The sequence below is a fragment of the Serinus canaria genome, chromosome 11 (assembly GCF_022539315.1).
Source record: "Serinus canaria isolate serCan28SL12 chromosome 11, serCan2020, whole genome shotgun sequence".
Lineage (NCBI taxonomy): Eukaryota > Metazoa > Chordata > Aves > Passeriformes > Fringillidae > Serinus > Serinus canaria.
In genome coordinates, this window is record NC_066325.1 from 6,124,887 (window position 1) to 6,141,671 (window position 16,785).

The 16,785-nt window shown below is 41.0% G+C and overlaps 1 protein-coding gene across 4 annotated transcripts in view; it reads right to left on the minus strand.

The window, feature by feature from the left end:
* Positions 1-16,785, minus strand: part of ZNF536 (zinc finger protein 536) — a 344,640-nt gene that overhangs the window by 2,280 nt on the left and 325,575 nt on the right. For all 4 annotated transcript variants that reach the window (XM_050979000.1, XM_050979001.1, XM_030227630.2 and 1 more), the window contains exon 9: positions 1-1,075. This exon is cut by the window's left edge and continues 2,280 nt beyond it. In XM_050979000.1, coding sequence (XP_050834957.1) covers positions 840-1,075 — 236 coding nt within the window. In that variant the 3' untranslated portion in view covers positions 1-839. The remainder of the gene's footprint in view (positions 1,076-16,785) is intronic.

Sequence of the window (16,785 nt, forward strand, 5' to 3'; positions counted from 1 at the left end):
TTATTTTCTAACCATTGATTCATTTGGCTGTATATTAAAAAAAAAAAAAAAGAAAATGTAATATCACAATACTTTTCAAAATAGGTCAGTACTGACCCCAGCTTATGGGCCGTCTAAGGTTTCTCCTACACTGCAGTTGCAACACCACTTGAATTGATTTTCTCTGCAATGACAGCTCCAGTCAGACTGGCACCATGGCAGTCTACCAAGACATCTCATTACTATGCTAGGCAAATGACAGCAGCTGGTGTCATATTATAAAGGTGTTTTCAACAATGAAAACACAGCCCCTCAATCTTCAAGGCAACACTATATCGTTTAGAGGGTATCATTTTTCTGTTAAGAGCATTATTTTTGGACAAAGACCACTTTTAAGTTTGAAATTGCCCTGCTTTTTTAAATAACTAACGAACTGCTAACATTTTTAAATCACTTTATTATCGCACCTATATTGTTTGGAAGTACTAGTTGCCAGGTAACTGTTTAGCAGCCATTTTCAAGGGCTGGAAATCTATTTTGCATGTGTAATATATATATTTACACACACAGACACATATGTATGGAATGTGTGTATTTTCTGTGTGTGTGTGTATGTAGATATATATTCAATTTGGGTATGACTGGATATCTCTGTGTCTGTAAAAACACATATATATATGAACATGTGTGGGTACATGTACATATACATATATTTGAATGTTTTCAGCATTCTGGACCCTTCTGGGAACTGGCATGCCATCCCTTTCCCTGGAAGGGGTTTATGAAGCCAGCCCTCACCAACCACGAGTCCAAAGCCGGGGTAAAAGGCTACAGCAGAGCAGGGCTGGACCCACTGGGCATCACTCCTGGGCCTTGGTGCCCTCCTCGGGCAGCTCTGCCGAGCTCCCTGCCTTGGCAGCCGCCGGCTCCTCCAAACTCCCAGCGGCTTCCGAGTCGACTCTGGAGCGCTTGAACCTGCGGTCGGGGTACTGGCTGTTGTCGAAAGGCATGCGATGCACACAGAGCACGTGGGTCTTCAGGTTTCCCTTCTGAGAGGCACTGTAGGGGCAGTATCTGCACTGGAAAGGCCGGTGACCTGCGTGACAGACGACAGCCCGGTTAGTTTCTGCTTTTGCCCATGGACATTGCACAGCCCGGACAAACCGGATACTCCGGAGCCCCTCTTCTGCTGGGAGGGGCCATCACCCTTCCTCAATAAAGTGCATTTCAAAAATTCTCTGCTTAGGATTTCCAGAGCAGTGCAGCTAATCCATCTCCCTCCTCAGCCCCAGCTGTAAATCCTTCAGCCCAGGATCCAAACTGAGCTCTTGTAAATACAGAGTGTACGAAACTGTCTTCCTTTACATTTGTTAATTATCTTTTTTATTGAAGTGCAATTCAAGGATGACAATGTGCAGACCCTTAGTCTAATAAACACACTTTGTCTTTGGGTGGGTTTCTGGGTAAAGAATTGTATGCTTTATTTCAATCGCACAGATTACTTTTTAATGGAAAGAAATAATGGATTGAGATAGCCAAGGCCTCAAACCTGCAAACATTTACTCCAGTGAGATTACTCCTGTGAGTAAAGATACGCAAGCATGTAAGTGTTTGCTGGACCAGGGCCCAAGGTTATCATCAGCTTTAAAATTAAATGTACAAGCCAGATTAGAAAAGGAATGTTAATGCACAAAATCTGATAGATGCACTTCATGTGGATAAAACAGCAATCAACTGTGTAACAAAGGCATGAATGAAAGATATCTCTTCTCAGTAGGGCTTATCAATATGCTCTCCTATATTTTTCAGATTATTGTGACTTCAAATCTCCATGCTGTATCTGGTTTTGGAGGTTATGTTTCAACAATCACATTTCAACCTATGCTGGGAAGTTGTTGATGTGTTTTACTGGAACTTTATGAGCTTTGTCTCTCAAATTAACTTAAACCAGGACCATCTGAGGTCAAATGCGCTTAGCTTGCTTTAATTTGCTCAAATAAATGAATAAATAAATGTGCCAGACCATCTACATAAAGCCAGGATAAGTGAAAAACAATACCCTATCTCCACATTTGAAGAGCACATTTTCCCTTGCTGCTGTGGTACTACTTAGCAGACATAAAAGAGATGCTGGGGTAGCAGAGGAGGAGAATTATGCTTCCTGTAATGGGAAAGGGGCTGGACCCTCTCCCCTTGCTTTTAGGGGGGAATTTACCAGCTAAACAAATAGATATTTGTTGTGAACTGGTCTGATGCTACCTGTACTGGAGTGGAAATGCTGCCATGGTCCTCCCAGCAGAGATGGGAGCATGAGCAGCTGCTGGCGCAGGAGATGAGCATCTCTGTAGCAGAGTGAATTCACTTGAACCAGCATTAGTGCCCTGGGCTGCTCAAACAACTTGCCATTTTTACTGTAATAACAGCACCACCACCTGAAGGCTGGGTCCCCCAAAACATTCTGCTTGCTACCCAGGGGAAGGACACTTGGTGCCCTGAGCCCTTGCCCCATGAATGCAGCCTTGTTTCCTTCCTCAAGGATGGAAAGCTCCCCTTTCCCCTTAGTTTTCATAGGCTGAAGACTGCCAGAAGTGTTACTGCCCCCAAAGCCCCCAATGTGCCTCTTTATTATGTACGTTGTGCCTCCAGCTGTTGGAGTGAGTCCTGAGGAGGCACCAAGAGGATCTGAGGGATGGAGAACCTTTCCTGTAAGGAAAGCATGAGAGAATTGGGGTGGTTCAGCCTGGAAAAGAGGAGGCTCAGGGGTCACCTAATTATGGCCTTTCAGTGCCTTAATGGGTTGACAAGAAAGACGGACAGGGATTATTTACAAGGGGCTAGAGAGACAGGACATGGGGGAACGGCTTCAAACTGACAGACAGAGGGTTTAGGTTGTATATTAGGAAAAAATTCTTCCCTGTGAGAGCAATCCTAGCACAGGTTGCCCAGAGAAGCTGTGGCTGCACCATCCCTCCAAGTGTTCCAGGCTTGGAGTAACCTGGGATAGTGGAAGGTGTCCCTGCCCACAGCAGGAGGGTTGGAATGAAATTATTTTTAGTGTCCCTTCCCACCCAATAGTCCATGATGCTGTGATCTCACCAACCAGCTCTTAATAAACAGCCATCCTAATTCTTTCCTGCAAAGAACAAACTCTAAGCAAGGAATGCAGAAAGCATGGCTGGAGCTAACCACCTCACATGCACCAGACTAAAAGCAAACTCTTTTTGCCCACCACTGAACCAAGTTCAAACCCGTGTTCAAAATTCCATGCAGAGAATGTCATTTATTAATTCAAGGCACTTTAATAAATCAGACAATATAAAGTGCACCTACAAGGATTCAGTTCTGCATTGCTTCTCCCATGACTTACTTTTTCAGGCCATCAAAATTTCACATCACTGCCTTGTGAAAAGTAAGTACACAATAAGTTAATTTGTATTGTCACTATGCAGTACAACTGTGGTAAAGAGCACATTCATTTTTAATCCGATATGAATAATATATAAATATGTATACAGAGTGAGGGTCATAGGAAAGCAAGCGGTACATTGTTTACAGCAGAAGTAGTACAAAAAGTAGAGATTATTCTTGCTTGCAAAGATAACAATATCTGCAATTTGCTTGTAACTAAGGGGGGAAGGAAAATTCCCATTTCTTTTAGGTATCCCCATTCATTAATTTTAGCTCCAAAACATGTTGTGGGCAGCAGGCTCTTAAAATAACCCTTCCCAGATAAGTTGGCAATAAATTTATAATGCTTTATCTAGCAGTGGTTGGTAGGTCCTTCCTTAGCAAGCTATAGTTCATATGCATTTTACCCACTATATATCTCCCAATAAAATTATATGAAAGCCCTCCAGAAAAAAAAAAAAAAGACAAAAAAGAAAAGAAGAAAGACATCTTCCTGATAGTTCAGGAGATGATGGGATATGCACTGCAATCATAGTAAAAACAATTAGAATGAAAGTGGGTGAACGAGGGGGGCAAACTATGGTGTGCATCTTTCTCTGATCAAAAATCAGGATAGAGGACAATGTATTGTTTGCAGCTGAAATAATCCTGTTGTGGAGCTAGGTTCTATGAAGGCTGTGACTGAGCATGTGGAGAGACTTTGCAATCCTCTGGATGGAAGCTGACAGTCTAAGGAAATGGAAGAGCAGAAAATAATAACCAAAATTAGCTAAAAATGACAACAGTGATGGCTGGACTCAAAGAGCACTTTTAGCATGTATGGATTTCCCCATACATGCTAAAGGAGGGGTGATCACTTCCAGCACCTGCTGGAGCCTCTCCTCTAAAAGTGATCTAAACCTCCAGGATCAGACCCAGGAGGGGTGGCAGTGCTGAGGGGACCCAGGCTCATCATCTTCTCTAGTTTTGACTGAATTTTAGAGAGCACAAGGAGCATGGATAAGAGGTACCTTCTGGCCAGGATGGAAAAGTTTTCTGCAGACCCATATTAAGAAAAATCCCTCAGAGTTTGAAACTAGTCCACCTTTTAAAAAATATATGCTGCTTCATTAATTTAGGCTTTGAGGGAAAAAAAAAAGTAAAGTTTGTTTTCTTTTCTTTCAAGTTTATGATGTGATATGTTGCTTTGTGACACTTCATGTCAAGCTGCATCAGTCACATCGCGTTAGGTTTCATAACATGGCATGACTGATGCAGCCCAACATGGTGCATCAGCTGAACAGTCAGAAACTGTAGGTTTTGAGAAAGACATGGATCTCAGTCTGGGGTTTACAGCCACTTAAATGAAAGTTTACCTCAAGGAAGGGCCTTGGATTTAAACAAAACCATTGCCCAAGAGTTGTTAAAGATTCAAGTACATGCCAAACCGTATTTTGCTTTGTGTAATCCTTAAAACTCAAAATGTATTATTGGAACACATAAAAAGTCAATGTCAATGAAGTGGCACTGGGTTACTCACTGTAATCCAAACACTGCTAATAGTTACTAATTTATTAACTTTGATATGGATCCATTATTTAAGATTAGCACAAAGGAATACACAAACGAGAGAGAGAAAGAGTGATGAATACTAAAGTCTTTTTCATTAAAAAAATCATTTACATGGTCAAGCCGCATTAATTCTCCACTTCTAAAAATATTTGATCGGCATCCAAATTCTATAAAATTTCCACAAAGAAACATCTTATTTTTGTGGTATTGCAGGCACATATGTAGGGGTTTGCACTAAAACGTAAAAATGGGCATTGAGCTAGTCACATGAATAAGATCAGGAATTTATTCCAGATTGTTAAAAGTGTACTAATCACAGCAAAATCATGGCTTTCTCCCAAAGCAGCAAGAAAATGGTAATTTGAAAGAAAAATGCCAATAATACATCACACACAAGCCGTCTGTTGTCCCCACTACACCACTTTGTATTATATTGCATATGTGTACATATATACACAGATACACGCATACAGACACACACACACACACACACACACACACACACACACGATTTAATGCATAAATTTAGGGGAAAGACAGAAGAGCAATAGCATGATGAACAGAAAACAAATGCTGTGCAATGTACTATAAATTATAATTAAGCTCTGAATAAAATGTGTTTCTTAGATATGACATTTGTTCCCTTAAAATGCAAAAATGGCCATGATTATCTGACAGAATGTTTTTCCTTAGATGGCCAATGGCTATAGCACTTACTGAGATGCAATACGGCAAACTCATTTCAGATTTCTTTGCCTGGTTTAAGAAAATCCTTTTGGTGAAAATCAAAAATAACAGCAATTACCTCTTTAAAACAAATTATTCCCTCGCAAAGAGATATTTGAAAAAGCCTCAAAGGCTTGAATTTCTCAGAAACAAATCTCTTTAGTTGGGTTGTTGGACACTGACGGTCTGGACTGGACTTGCTGGGCCAGTGTAGCAGTGCCCCACGGGCAGGACAGCTCTGGCCAGCCCTGGGCACTGGAGCAGGAGTGGCTGCAGGGGCTCAGGATGGATGGGCACTGCCTGATGCACCCGGATGCTTGGTCCCCTAATGTTGCTGGTGGAATGGTCCATGTAATCACATATCTGCTGCCCAGCAAAGCCTGCACTCACACCTTCAGTAAGCCTGCACCTCCCCAGGTTCTCCCCCGAGCTGCTTTGAGTCCTTTTTCCCCCACCCAAGGTTGTATTTGAGGTACAATCATCTCTAAGCACATGAAGCGCGTGCTGCCTCAGAAGTAACAGCAGGCAACGATGGCCGGGTGCGTTCTGTGTTTGAAGAGAGGCTTTTTGAGCATCTCCAGTTCTCTGGCAGTGACTGCTGGGCTGAGCTCATGTCTCTCTCAGACCACAGCCTCCAGGTCCCAGGCATCTTGGTGAACACTGCCATTTGAAAGTATATTAGAGCATAATAACAGGCATTTGCAAAGGGAAAACTATTTTCATTTAAATCTTGGCTAGTGCAATTTCCTTTTTTTAACGTATAAATTTTCATAAATACATTTCCTATCCACAGCAAACATCCCAAGTACTGCATGCATTACCCAGGAGAGCAGAATGGCTCTAAAGCAGCCATTCGGATCTGGAGCATAACAGTATGGATGGGAAAATGCTGAATAAATATATTTGTCCAATAGACAATAATGGCTCTGATTGAGCCATTCCACTTTATTGGTCTCAAAATATGCATTTTATGAAACTCCCCAAATACCAGACAGATTAAAATACACCCAATCAGGTTGGTATCTGTAATAAAAGTTTTTATAAAACAATTGAAAAGTATATGTTTATTTACGCACAGGTCCAAGACCAACCAAGATGATCTTCTGGGAAAATTTCAATATTCTGTGAAGTTTATATGTTACTTGGATTACAAAAAAACCCCAAAATTAAATTTTAAAACTCTATTTCATGCTGACCATGAAAAGTCATAAAAATTAAAAAGCTTTATCTGAGGTATTTTTGGTGATTTCCTCTGGAATAACATTTTTAAAAAATGCAGAGATATCTGGATTTTAGGAAGGCCAAGGAACACTTCCAGTGACCAAGGCTAAGGCTTTGGGTTACATGTTTCCATTGGGACTCCTAAAGCAAGGGCAACCCCCTGATCACCCTCCTTTCAGCTGAATTCCTTCATTGCCAGGCTCAGTCCTGCTGAGTCCTTAGAGGTCCTCAGATGAATTGCCCATGGCACCAGTGTCTTTACTTAAATCCCTCCTCACTGATATGGAGCCCTTCAGAGCAGCTCACGTGCTGCCACCTGGAAGAGCCTTTCTCTTGCTGTGAGTTACTGGAAAGATCTTAATTAGGGGAGAATAACTTTGGGGGGGGGGGGTCAGCACATGACAAAACACAGCCACCAGCCTGATCCTAAATCAATATAAGGATGTCTGGAAAAAAGAAAAACATGCCAAGGTCAGCACCCACCCCAAAGCACCACATGACACTGCATTCCCAGTGTCCTGCAGAGATGGACACTCAGTGTATGGGCACCTGCAATGGTAGGGTGGCAATTCACTGAACTGTCACTGGTTGCAGAAGAGCTGGAAAATAAAAAGACCTAATCTTTAACTGATTTTATCAAGGATTTTTACTTGAACAAAAAAACTTCAATCATTGGATGGAGTTAAACCCTCAGATACCTACATGGCTTTTCTGAAATTAATCAAAGGTGGAGCCTATTTTTAAGTTAGTGCCTTACCCAGTGCTTGGTGTTTCCAAATAAGTATTTCAGCTTGCTGATGAGTGTACTAAAATGTTTAATGACGACACAGAAAAGCAAAATTTGGTGCTACACTTTGCCTTTAACACATATTATTAAAATATTATGTTAATTTCACACATTCCCCCTAAAATAAAAACAGTTCTTATAATAATTATTCAATTCCTGTCTCAAAAGGCTACAGTCACTAATTATCACACACTGAAGTTTCCTTTAAAAGCAAGAGAAGTGAAAACCACCAACAAATCAGCCCTGCTATGTAACACAGCCAAGTGTAGGTTGCTCTGACACAGAGGTTAACAGGCACCTGGGCACTCCTGATAAATTCTACTGATGTCCTTCATCAATATGGTGATGAATTACTGAATGATTCACTCACAAAACTATGGAAAATATCACTAATTTAACATTTTTTCCTTTAGTATCTGGAACATGGAAATTATAATTATTTGGAGGTAGAGTAATGAACTTGTTAGCCATCTGTAGTGCACTAAATACAAGAGAATTAGGAAATGGGCAGTGAAATCACTGATGGTGTAACAGAGACTTGCAAGTCCTGGGAAAACAAACATTTCCCATTTCTTGCAGAGTTGGTAAAACAACAGAATTACTCAGCTCCAGCCACTCAGCACAGAATTTCTTTTTCAGAAGAAGTTATTCACACAGGAACTTTTGATTTAGAAGGGAAATGGATCTCTTCTTGGAAGAAAGGAATAGCCTCAGCAGAATAGCTGAAAAGGTCTTCCTGAACAAATATTAAACTTATGGGAACCCTGCAAAGCTACATTTCTGAGATAAAGCACAGAAGGCTGTGCTTTCTCAGGAGCTGCGTGTCTCAGACCTCGGCTGGTGGGTGCACACATGGTGCCCTGTGCACAATGGCATCAGTTCAGGTTCTGACATGACAAACATGAGTTACGAGCCCGGAGCCTCAGCGGGCTCCAAACGAGGTTAGTGGGAATGCTGTCATTGATTGAGCTTGAAATGCCAGACTATCATTGTCCCATGCTTTGGGCAATTTAATTACATTTAATTTTACATATTTATTTACTTTGGTTTATACACATAAGTAGAGGACAGAGTTCTTATCAAGGGCACTAGATACCTGTTCTAAAAAGCAGGCAAACTCTGACTAAAGTCATAATGGCAATGGTTACAGGAATCATAATCCTTTTCATAATCCTAAACTCACAGCAGCTTGTGTTTTGGCCAAGCTTTCATGTCCAGCCATTTCCTCCTGGATTGGTACCAATCCCTGTTCTCCCAAACCCTGATGTGTCCTTTCATCTCTGCAGCCTGGGCCCCTCCACATGAGAGGGGAGAGGTACCTGAGCCCAGGGAGTGAGCAGGGCACAGTCCTCACAGCCCTCCCTTTCTCTGGTGCTTTGGGGAGACTGCAACTAAGGAAACACATTTTGAAGGTAATTGACAGACTTTTCTTTAATATTAACTAACCCCAAGTTCTTCTGATCATCAAAATTACATGCTCAGAGTCCCACCTTTGCCTTTACTTACATATTTCAATTAATTGCTATGTCTATTCACTCCTTTACTTGTTTTAATCACTTCAATAACATTATATTCCCATTCTAACCCCCTTGAGCAAAATATCTCAGTTTTCCTACTAGGTCATTCACAAGTTTTCTCGCTAATGTTCTGTCATAATTTTTAATTGTCTCAGTAAATATTTATTATTTCAGGGAGCATTTACCACTTCTTGAATGAAGCTGTATTTGAATTTAATGTACCTATGATTTCCCAGAATAAATGCTATACTGGTGGCACTGGGATTTTAGTAAAGAGAACATTCAATTCAGAAGCTAATGGGAAAGACCTTGTTAGTGATTTTGCTACCAAATATCCTTTATTCTGCCTAGCAATTCATAAGTGCAATAGAATTTTCTCTTTCACTCTGGGTAACTGTCTTGAGTTTATTTATTTTATTTGGCAGAATGGAATTCTAAAAATCTCACGCTCAGCTTTTTAAATCTTTCCTGCCATCATTTGGATGTGTCACATCCTTAGCTGGTGTCAAACTGGTCAGTCACACAGCCTGAACCATACAAAGACTTGCCCCCTCTGTGCACAGCCCCGTAAGGATACCCAGCCTCCCCCCCAGTCCCAGGGCCTGTAAATCACCTGGGTGGGAAGGGATGGAATTATCCATGTGCTATAACATCTGCTGAAGTGAGATCCTAAGCTAGAGTGTCTGTTTTCTGCATGTATGATGTATCTTAGACTAACCATGTTCTCCTTTCATTTTCGTTGTTGCTTTTTCACATAACTGGGGTAATTTAGAAGGTATTTTGTCACATTATCACTTGTCATGTCCCTCACAATTCTCTAATTCCAGCTTGTGTAAGTAGAGAGACTGAAGAACAAAACACATTAAGTAAACAAATATCTAGCTCACTAATAGCTAATATTTCAAATTATCCAGGAGTAGCTCACAACCCCACTAATCATTCTGCTAAAACATCACTATTATCTGTTTATGGGATTTGGTGAGTGGAGTTCTCAGAACCACTCATTATTGGCAATGCTTCTGCATTATGTGCCATCACAGCACAGCATTACCATGAGCACAGCCTGAGTGGGAACTCACAGCAACCCACCCTTTCACCAGGCACATTTCTGATGTAGGTGTGCATATAGCTAATGTTTCCGTAAAAAAAATAAACCAACATATTTTTATTATATCCCATTCAACAAACCAGGAGATCAAACAGTAAAAATTAAAGGTCTGCAAAGAGTAAATTGAGCATTAACTTTGCAGGACCTCTCCCTCTGGAAAGTGCTGTTGGTGTTGTCACAGAAAAAAAGTGTCTTTTTTATCAAGTCACAAAGGAAATGCTTTCTCCCCTTCTCCTTTTCTTTTCTATAAAAGGCTCTCTAAAATGAAAGGTGTCAGACTTTGCTTTTTCTTCTTGGCATGATCCAGAATGTATGGCTGAGGAATGACAGATGTCTGCAACCAGCTGCAATGAAGCATGCTAAAGTTTCAGTCTAATCCACTTATTTCACTGCAGTCACGTAAACCAAAACAAATGGGCAGTGCCTTACATTATAAAAACACAGCAGCATTACTTTGTTGCATAATGTAGCTGATACGCCATCTTTTTATCATTTTTCCTACTGCAGAAAGAATTCACCTCTTTATTAAAAACAGCCCCTGAAAGTTCTCCCATTCTGCTTGCCTCTATTTTTTTCTTTTAGTGTCACAGCAGTCCTGCGATGCTCCATGCATTACTCAATATGTGGCTATTATAAAAACACCGTCATATTTTTCCAGGGAAGACTGCTTTTGTTTTTAAAAACGTGATCCAATTCAGAAGCCACTGGGCCTTATTCTGCTCTCTCATCCTTGCTGCCAGCCTGTGGCTTGAACAGATCTGTGCTGCTCTGAGTCAGGATAGGATCTGCCATCAGATCAGTGCATGTTTCATCTGTGCAAAAGCCAAATAACAAGTGCACCAAGCACTTACCTTAACGGGTAAAAAAAACCCACGTCTCTGTTTTTCACTGATCAAACTGGAAATGCCATCAGAGACGCAACTAATACCCTTAATCCACCCAACTAACCTCATTCAAAACCCTCCCATTTTAATGAGCAGGGAGACCCACTGGCAGTGTGTTTCCTGAAGCCCTGAACAGCCCCCTGTGTTTTGTTATGCCAGAGGGAGTATAACCTAAGTGAACATGGCATCGCTTCCTGGGAAGGGAGACCCTGCCTCACTCCAACATGTAGAGCAGCAACCTTTTGAACCCTCCCCTCTTTAATCCTTGTATGGAAAGGGAAAGGATGAGGAGTCATGTGGCTCCCTCCCCACCAGCAGTTCCAACAGCTGGGAAGCACTCTTTCAGCGCAATTCATAAAAAAAGATGTGTTGGATTTCGCCGATGGCAGAATGGTGTACGATTTCTGGCCCTTCAGGCTAAAACAATAAATGCAAAGAGGAAAATTTGAGATTTCCCCCCTTAAACTTCCCACAACAACCTCAGCAAAACCACATGACTTGTCTTGTACAATCTCCCTGGTGTTTTCAGTGCTACTTTGGCAGGAAATCAGAATTACTGTTATATAAATTCCATCTGATGCCAGAGCTACCATCTGTGAGTAAAACTGCTTCACCTACGTCTGCCGGCAAAGCCACTCTCCCAGAGACAAGGGAGAAGGGGAAAAAAAATTTGATTAATTTGCAGAATGCTTGTGATTTGCTCATATATTATTATAACTGCTCATCAGCACATGACAAATTCCCAGCACTCCGCACAGGAACCCGTTCAGTTTCAGCAGTTTTTTGCGTCGGCACCTGACAGACTGCAGAGCCACTAATGACTTTCAGATGCTTACAAACAGTAATTCTATCTTCAGAATAAAAAGAAAAATCCGTAGGAAGAAAAGAGTAGAGTTAGTCTATTCCATTTCCTTCCTGTATATCAACATGATTTAACTCTTCGGGGCAGCAGCGGTTCCAGGATCACAGCACGGCTGCTCCTTGCCTGTAAAAGACAAAGACTGCCAATCTCAGGGGAAAGGTGGAAGCAAAAGCCGGTCTCCGAAGGCTTTTGCTACACCAGCTCCACAGAAAGGCAGATACAAAGCAGGTAGCCTAGGAAAAGGCACACCTACCCTGCAGTACTGGGAGAAAATGCATGCTCTTCCCAGCGCTCCCGATTTCCGTGTCTATTTCCCTATTTTAATACTTCTGATAACCTTTTACATTTTCAGGGAACACATCTGCTTCCTAACTGCAGCTGAAATGTTTTTTTCCCCCTTTAAAAGTATGATTATGCTTTCTGAAGCACTGTCTGTGTGCTTGATTGCCTGTTTTAGATTAGAGATTTTAGCAAGGAAACAAAGACTTCAGAGTGCACATCAGTCCTGCATATGAGAAACCACAGAAGGAATAAGCAATAAAATGTGATGCACCATCTGTCCACAAACAATAACCTGGATGTTCTGAAGGCTTACAAATTATTTAGCACACAACCTCACCGAATTATAGGACCCTTAAATAGAGCAATAGACTGGGAATGAGAACCTCTTTGATGTCCTTTTGTATTTTTTTTTCCCAACTCAGCCCTCAATTGATTGCTATCTGTTGAGGTATTTCTCAAAGACTATTGGAGCAAGTTGATATTTATTAAGTAGCTCTCTGTAGAATATTTTGCCACAGATTTGAACAGTGGGGTATACACTGCCTCCCTGGCCCTAGCCTGCTGCAAACAGATTGTTAATCAAAAGAGAGTCTAAAAGAATAGTCAGTTGGGAAATTCAGTCCTAAGGGCAAAATGCTGCCCTCGGTACCCATGTGCAACTCCTGCTGGCTTCCATGGGAGCTCATGGGAATGCTCAGGGAGGAATTGGACTTCATTAAGTACCAGAAGCTTTCTGACTGGACTCTTGTAGAACAATTCTCTAACAAAGAAAGCTATTTTAATTTTTGATTTTTTTTTCTCCCCCAAATTAAGTCCTGCTGCAATTAAAAATAAAGTGACATTTTTCCTGGCTGTCATGCTGAAGCACAGCGATCTTGCATGCAAAATGCATTAGCAACTGAGCACACTCCAGGTACTGTAAACTAGAGTATGTCAAAGCTACTGGATCCCTAGGCAAACCTGGCATCCCCCAGCAATATGCTCACATACCAAAATAAAGATATTCAGAGACCTGTGCTTGGGATAGAGGATTTTTTCTCACCATATTTAAATGTGAAGTCATGTTTAAAAAAATCAGCCAAACAAACACTAAAAATATTTCTTTTTCAAAATGCAGTGAATTGCAAGATTTCTGGATCTACTGTTTCATTCAACTTCTTCTCTGAATTATAAATTCCTGAGTTTTTAGTGAACATTAGAATTTGTTTTTTCTAATTGAAGCATGCCTCTAAACCCATACTCCAAAATAAATCAGCATCTCTTAAAGCCACCCACCTAATTTTTAAAAGGAAGAGCCTGCCCAAAATATTCTTTTGCTTTGGTTTCCATAGAATTTTTCCTAAAAATTTTCTTAACACAACATTTCCCACACTGGCTCTCAGCTAACAGAGATCCAGACCCACCTACCAAAGGTCTTCTCAGTGTGGTCTTTACTCTTTTGCCTAGATGGCAGATCAAAATTCAAATAAAAATAGATATTAGAAGACAGAGGATTTTTTTTTTATTGTATTCTTTTTGACAAACAGGCCAAGAGGGAGGTAACTGTATAATTAACTTTAGATGTGCCTAATGTAACTCCATTATCATTGATGGGTCTTATGGAGAGACACTGAGAGGGAAATGTGCCTTCTAGAGTTTCATAGTGGAGCCAGAACTATTGAAGAATATTTCAGTATTTAGGCCCTGATTCAGCAAATTGCTGAAGGTTATGCATACTACAAAGCCTGTAAGTCACCCCACAGACTTGTGTAGGAATTCACAGGAGCTCACACAATGCATGAGCCCAACTTGTCCCTGAGCTGGGGCCTTGGAGCTTGGCCCTTATTTAGAAAGATTCCTAAAAGAGACATGAAAATTTGCCTGGGGGTAAAAGCTGGCACATTCCATTGTCTCATTGTGACTCTGTGCTCCTTTCTGCATTTATCTTTGCATTTATTTCTATGTGGTGAGGGTGCAGGTGAGGGTCCAGCAGCCCAGCACCTGTGCAGGGACCCAGAGCCATCCCAAGCTGTGGGCAGGTGGGCTCACAAATGGCTGCTAATTGGGAGGATGGGGATTGTACCATCACTGGGGGCACACAGAGCCAGCTGGTTGCTCTATGGGTTACACACAGACAAACAATCAACACCCAGAGCTGAGGCTGCTGTCACCCACATCCCTAAAGCCATGAGCTGCCACCTAGGAAAGGGTGGCACGAGATGAACGTGCAGCAAAACCCTCAGATGTCAAAGGAAACAAAACCAAAATCTCCTTCCAACAGGTCCTGTGGCAGTCAGTATACAGAGGAACAGATGCTACTGAGGATTTAGTTTTTAACAAAATTGGAGAAGTCCAAATTTCTACAGGCAGTGAGACACTGTGTCCATTTAGGGTGTCTGGGTATATTTTCAATAATTTAGAATCAAGGAGCTCCCTACATATCTCTGAAAAACTTTTTCAGCATGTCAGGTAGCAAAGAGGCAAGCATCACTGCCAGCAGCACCCAGCACACCAAAGCCTTGCTCCTGCTGCCTGCAGGAGAGCCACTCAATCCCAGGGAAGCTTCATTGACTTCCACTGACTTCCAGGGAGGAGATTTACTTATGTGAAATCAATGGCAGGCTCTGGGCTTTCAAGCAAACTGATACCCACTTGGGCTTCTCTGTGTATAAACCAAAACCATTCTGCAACAAAAATAATGCATACAGTGGTTAGAGGGGGCCAAAATATTTTGCCTGCTGGAGAAAAGGATGCAATTTCTCTGATTTCAACAAATAATCTGAGGCAGGTAACTTTCCTCTATCTACCATTATGCTAATCAGAACAGAGAGGTCTATAAATGTACTTAAAGAGACAACTAAAAAAAATTAATCTGTGGTTTAACTTAAAGGTCAACTCAATACATATTGAGAAGTCAACTGAAATTCTCCCATTAAATATAATCACTGCTTCTAGGGTGGTAAATACTGTGTGGAAATACCCATCAGGAGCCAAATTCTGATCTCAGACAAGCACATGGATGGAGGAGAGCAGTACTGATCTTGCATACAGAGCCTTTCCATCTGAGCCTCCAGGTATCAAGATCCAGGCCACTGGATAAGCTCCTTTAAATTCCATAGGATGTGATTAATATAGTGCAATATATATAAAAAAATTTATATATTTTAGAAATCTTGGCAGAAGAGGGTTGTGGGTTTCTGGACTTTTTCCAGCTTTCTGGATTCCTACTTTCAAGCATTTTCTGTAACCTGAAAGGCTAGAGAGTTCCTTTCTTACAGAAAGAACAGAGATTTTTCTATAATCACATGGCTAACACAATGAAAGCCTTTCACATATAGAAACTGCCCCAGCCATTACAGTAAAATCAGGAAGATCAGGAGCAGCCTCTGGTCCTGCTCCTCAGCTCTGGGGCAGGCATCAATCCCAAGCCCTCACTGTGCACACAATTGTTCACAACCTCAAACCAGTTTTCCTGTTCTTAACAGAAAGAAGTAAATTGAAAAAGGCTTAACTGGCATTTTATATGTGTGCAAACTTATTCTTTAAATTTTAATATTTGGTACAGTATAGACGTTCTTTTCTGAAATAATGTCAAAGATCTGGAGAGGGAATGCACAAAGGTCAGATTTAAATCCTGAAGGTAGCATAAAAAATTTAGATACCACTGTTTGTATATATTTTTGTATAGCATGTGTCCTGACAGTGTCACCATCAGCATGGGCTCTAGAATTCATAATCCACTGTGCTATTTTTTAAAATAGTTTGATTTGTTTATTAACTGTGCTTTCCTATTTTCATGAGATATAGACATCGACAGTGAATAGACCTTTTCTAATTGAACTGATAGCTTGAAAGTGAACATGTCCTTGAATTTACACTGAAAGATAGACAGTGATTATTTATAATAAGGGATTTAGTCAACTGCCTTTCCATTTGTACAGCCAGGACTTTATCAACAGACCATGTTTAGGTAAATAGTGCCAAATAAGATAAATTTTGTATTAAAGGACGAATGTCTCGCAGTGTCAGATGTACAAGGAAAAGACATTTGGCTGATGATATGTCCTGTAAGTATAAAAGAGAGTATTAAGATAACACTTTATGCTAGCATTAATACATCAAAGTTCTGGACTGACCTGTTTCTTCCAAAGTGAAAGCGAGGATGCTCTTAATTCCTAGCTAAGATTAATTTAATTCAGAAGGCATTCAGCCTTATGTCCTGTTTTGCAGCTTTATAAGAATTGCTGGATTTGCAAAATAGCACGGCTGTACGCACGTTAATAAATGGTCTGTGTTTGTCTAGGCAGAGTTGAAGCCTTTCTTTTAAAAACACACACACATACACACACACACACACACACACACACACACACACACAACTCTGGCTCCGTGAGCTTGCTTTGCCCACAATATTAGAGCTCAGCTATCTCCTTGCTGAAGGGCCTATTTGTCTGCTTTAAGTGAAATCACTCAATTCTCAA